At 51.8% G+C, this 4258-nt stretch overlaps 1 protein-coding gene across 2 annotated transcripts; it reads left to right on the forward strand.

The window, feature by feature from the left end:
- Nucleotides 1-6: 6 nt before the first annotated feature.
- On the forward strand, nt 7-3384 carry LOC103268467 (patr class I histocompatibility antigen, B-2 alpha chain-like). Of its 2 annotated transcripts, XM_021716549.1 has the most exons (7): nt 7-129; nt 352-627; nt 1233-1508; nt 1631-1738; nt 2186-2218; nt 2353-2400; nt 2565-3384. In XM_021716549.1, exons 2-7 carry the CDS (start codon nt 372-374, stop codon nt 2567-2569), a joined length of 726 nt encoding a protein of 241 aa, XP_021572224.1. In that variant the 5' UTR covers nt 7-129; nt 352-371; the 3' UTR covers nt 2570-3384. The 2 variants fall into 2 exon arrangements, with proteins under 2 accessions (XP_021572224.1, XP_021572223.1); XM_021716548.1 differs by lacking the exon at nt 7-129 and having other exon boundaries at nt 320-627; nt 2353-2402.
- The last annotated feature ends 874 nt before the right edge of the window (nt 3385-4258 follow it).

The following is a 4258-nucleotide window of genomic DNA, read 5'->3' on the forward strand; positions in this document are numbered from 1 at the left end:
GGGCGCCGTGGGTGGAGCGGGAGGGGCCGGAGTACTGGGACCGGGAGACACGGAACTGCAAGGCGGACACACAGACTTTCCGAGGGAGCCTGCGGAACCTGCGCGGCTACTACAACCAGAGCGAGGCCGGTGAGTGACCCCGGGCCGGGTCAGAGGTCACGGCCCCTCGGATCCCCCACGGACGGCGCGGGTCGTCCGAGTCTCCGGGTCTGAGATTCACCCGAGGCCGCGGGACTCGCCGGGACTCTCGACCCGGGAAGGGGCTCAGGCGGCTTTTACCCGCTTTCAGTTTCGGATTCGGCCGGAATCCCCAGGCCCGGGCGGGCGGGGCTGACCGCGGGGCGGGGACAGAGTCTCACACCCTCCAGAGGATGCTTGGCTGCGACGTGGGGCCGGACGGGCGCCTCCTCCGCGGGTATGAACAGAACGCCTACGACGGCGCCGACTACCTCGCCCTGAACGAGGACCGGCGCTCCTGGACCGCGGCGGACACGGCGGCTCAGATCACCCAGCGCAAGTGGGAGGAGGCCCGTTGGGCGGAGGAAATGAAGGCCTACCTGGAGGGCCGGTGTGTGGAGTGGCTGCTCAGATACCTGGAGAACGGGAAGGAGACGCTGCAGCGCGCGGGTGAGAGGGGCCGCGGGGCGCCTCCCCGACCTGCAGATCTCCCGGGCTGGGCCCAACAGAAAGGGGAGGAAAATGGGGTCAACGCTAGAACATTGCTCTCCCCGGGTCAGAGCAGAAAGAATCCTCCTGGGTTTCCAGCTCCTGTTCCAGCGAGTGACTCAGGCCCTTCTCTCTGGGACATTAAGGGACAGATGCAGTCTCTGGGGAAACGGAGGGGAATTCAGTCCCGGAAATGGGACTCAGGAACTCCCTTTGAGCCCTGCAGCAGCCTTGGGCACCATGACTTCTCTCAGGCCTTGTTCTCTGCCTCACACTCGAGGTGTTTGTTCTCTGCCTCACACTCGAGGTGTTTGGAAGTCTGACTCCAGCTCTCCAGAGTCTCTTGGCCTCCACTCAGGTCAGGACCAGAAGTCCCTGTTCTCCTCTCAGAGACTAGAACTTTCCAAAGAATAGATTATCCCTGATGCCTGTGTCAGGCTGGTGTGTGAGCTTTGACTCCTTACCCCACTCCAGTTGTCCTGTTCATTCTCGTGATGGTCACATGGGCGCTGCTGGAGGGTCCCAGGAGGGGTGCAGAGTGCCTGAATTTTCTGACTCTTATTCAGATCCCCCAAAGACACACGTCACCCACCACCCACACCCTGACGGGGACGTCACCCTGCGGTGCTGGGCCCTGGGCTTCTACCCTGCGGAGATCTCATTGACCTGGCAGCAGGATGGGGAGGACCAAACGCAGGACATGGAGCTTGTGGAGACCAGGCCTTCAGGGGATGGAACCTTCCAGAAGTGGGCGGCTGTGGTGGTGCCTTCTGGAGAAGAGCAGAGATACACGTGCCATGTGCAGCACGAGGGGCTGCCAGAGCCCCGCACCCTGAGATGGGGTAAGGAGGGGGTGGGGGTCAAATCTCTTCTCAGGGAAAGCAGGAGCCTTTCTGGAGACCCTCAGCAGGGTCAGGGCTGAGGCCTGGGGGTCAGGGCCCCTCACCTTCCCTTCCTTTCCCAGAACCATCTTCCCAGACCACCATCCTCATCATGGGAATCGTTGCTGGCCTGTTTCTGGTTATTGGAGCTGTGGTCACTGGAGCTGTGATGTGGAGGAAGAGGAGCTCAGGTAAGGAAGGGGTGAGGGGTGAGATCTGAATTTTCTTGTCCCACTGGGAATTTCAAGTTTTAGGTAGACATGTGTCTGACCTCATTACTGGGAAGTACCGTCCACGCATAGGTGCTTATCCAGCCTGGGGTCCTGTGTGCCAATACTTACCTACTCTTATGCACAGCACATGTGGAAATAAAGGACCGATTTTTCACCTTGATGATTGTGTTGTTTGGGACCTGATTCCCAATAGGTCGCAGGGAAGGTCCTTGCTGAGGACAGACCTCCAAGGGGGGGGAGTTGGTCTAGTTCTTATACATTTCCTTTCCTCTTGTTTCCTGATGCGACCCTGGGTCTATAGTCACAATTTGGGAAATTTCTCTGGGGTCCAAGACTAGGGCTTCCTCTAGGACCTCATAGGCCTGCCTCCTCCTTGGCCTCTCACTGGACATTTTCTTCCTGCAGGTGGAAAAGGAGGGAGCTACTCTCAGGCTGCAAGTAAGTGTGGCGGCCACGATCCCTCAGGTTCTTGGAACAGTGTAGATAGGAGCCCGTGGGGGAGCTCACCCACCCCATAATTTCTCCTGTATCTCCTGTGGACTCTGACCAGATCCTGTTTTGTTCCATCCCAGGTGGTGACAGTGACCAGGGCTTTGATGTGTCTCTCACAGCTTGTAAAGGTGTGACCCTGGGGGCCTGATGTGGTGGAGGAGGTAGCGGGGAAGAGGGGACACAACTGGGCTGTGGAGATTTGGGGGACATTTTGAGTGTGTGGTGGGCTGTTCAGAAGGTCACCACTTACCATGGCTCATCTGAATTTGCTCATGACTATTTTCATCTATAGCGTGACACAGCTGCCTTTTGTGGGACTGAGTGAAAGAAGATTTGCTCACGCCTCCCCTTCTTGACTTCAAGGGCCTCTGACTTCTCTTTCTGCAAAGGACATTTGAATGGGTCTGCATTCCTGTTCGGATAATGTGAGGATGTGGGGAGAAGACCAGCCCACCCCTGTGTCCACACTGACTCCCTTCCCCACCCTGACCTGTTGCCTTCCCTGATCATCTTTCCTGTTCCAGGGAGGTGGGGTGGGGATGTCTCCATTCCTGTCTCTACTTCATGGTGTGCTGAGCTCTATCTTCTTAATTCCCTAATGAAAATAGGAATCTGAATCTAAATTTATTTCAAATTCTTGCCATGAGAGATTGATTAACTAATTAAAGGAGATTTCTAAAATTGGAGAGAGGAAATAAATGGCAGACCTGAGAACCTTCCAGAATCCACATGTTTGTGGAACTGAGTCTGCTGCAGGTGGGGAAGGGAAAGGCTGTGAGGAGCTGAGTGTGGACAGGGCCTGTGTCCAGTTGATGCTTAGTTTATTATGCTTTTTGATGTGGTCACTCCTCATCTGGGTCATCTTCACTGCTCCATTGTCCTTGTCCCTTCAGTAGAACCTTGTTGCAGCAGGATTTGTGTCCCCAGAGACTCAGACATCACCCAGGATGGCCTCTGTACAAATGCGTCTCTGTGGTATCAAGAGAAGAATTTTCAGACCCATCCAGTTCTTGCCATCCTTCTAGGGCTCTTGCTGCAGCATTATGTTTTTCTCATCTTTTCTTCAACCTTTTTATTTTATTTTGTATTTCTTTTTAATTTTCATGGATCCATAATAGTTGTATCCATTTATGGGGTACATGTGATATTTGATACAAGTTTATGATGTGTAATGATCAAATCTGGGTAATTAGGATATCCATCACTTCAGACATTTATCATTTCTTTTTGGTGGGAACATTCTAAATCTTGTGGATATTTTGAAATATACAATACATTATTGTTAACTATAGTCACCCAATACTAGGTCTTATTCCTTCTATCTGACAGTGTTTGTGTACCCATTAACCAATCTCTCTTTACTCCTCCTCCCCCTCCTGAGTATCCTTCCCAGCCTTTGGTAGCCACCATCTATTCACTATCTTTGTGAGATCAAGTTTTGTAGTTCACACTTAAGAGAGGAAACATGCAATATTTGTCCTTCTGTGCCTGGATAATTTCATTTAACATAATGTCCTCCAGTTCCATCCATGTTGCTGTGCCCAGTCTTTTTAGAGGAACCTCTAAATCTCTGTTGGTATTTCTCTTCTACTCTGTTCTCCTAGCCCCTCTCCCTGCCCTTAGTTCCAGATTGGCTCCATTCCAAACACATGGATTTATGAACCAAAGTCTCATTTAGATTTATATTTGTTTGGAATATTGGACCCATAGTTAAGGATTGTTATTTCCTGAGAAAGAAATATAATTGTGAGTTGCCGTGTGCAGGAGGATTGGTGTGGCGGAATGTATGAAGGGAGGAGACACACAACAGCATTAGTGAAAAAAGTCCATGTAAGAGGACATTGTGCTGTAGGTTCCACAAAACAGTACTTGGGCTGAGGCTGTGTTAACAATGATAGTGTGTCTATGTGATCATTCTTCCAACAGATATCTGTTGTTGCCAGATATATGACAAACTGTTTTTGTATCTTAGAAACATCATTAAAG

The sequence above is a fragment of the Carlito syrichta genome, unplaced genomic scaffold (assembly GCF_000164805.1).
Source record: "Carlito syrichta isolate Samal-C Ts95f unplaced genomic scaffold, Tarsius_syrichta-2.0.1 Scaffold308836, whole genome shotgun sequence".
NCBI classification, from domain to species: Eukaryota; Metazoa; Chordata; class Mammalia; order Primates; family Tarsiidae; genus Carlito; species Carlito syrichta.

Excerpts from the sequence above, each read along its gene's own strand:
- LOC103268467 (XM_021716548.1), top strand. The coding sequence starts at position 372 with ATGCTTGGCTGCGACGTGGGGCCGGACGGGCGCCTCCTCCGCGGGTAT. Across the intron at positions 2,219-2,352 it reads GAGCTACTCTCAGGCTGCAA|GTGGTGACAGTGACCAGGGC; the intron begins GTAAGTGTGGCG and ends GTTCCATCCCAG. Across the intron at positions 2,403-2,564 it reads CTCTCACAGCTTGTAAAGGT|CGTGACACAGCTGCCTTTTG; the intron begins GTGACCCTGGGG and ends TTTCATCTATAG.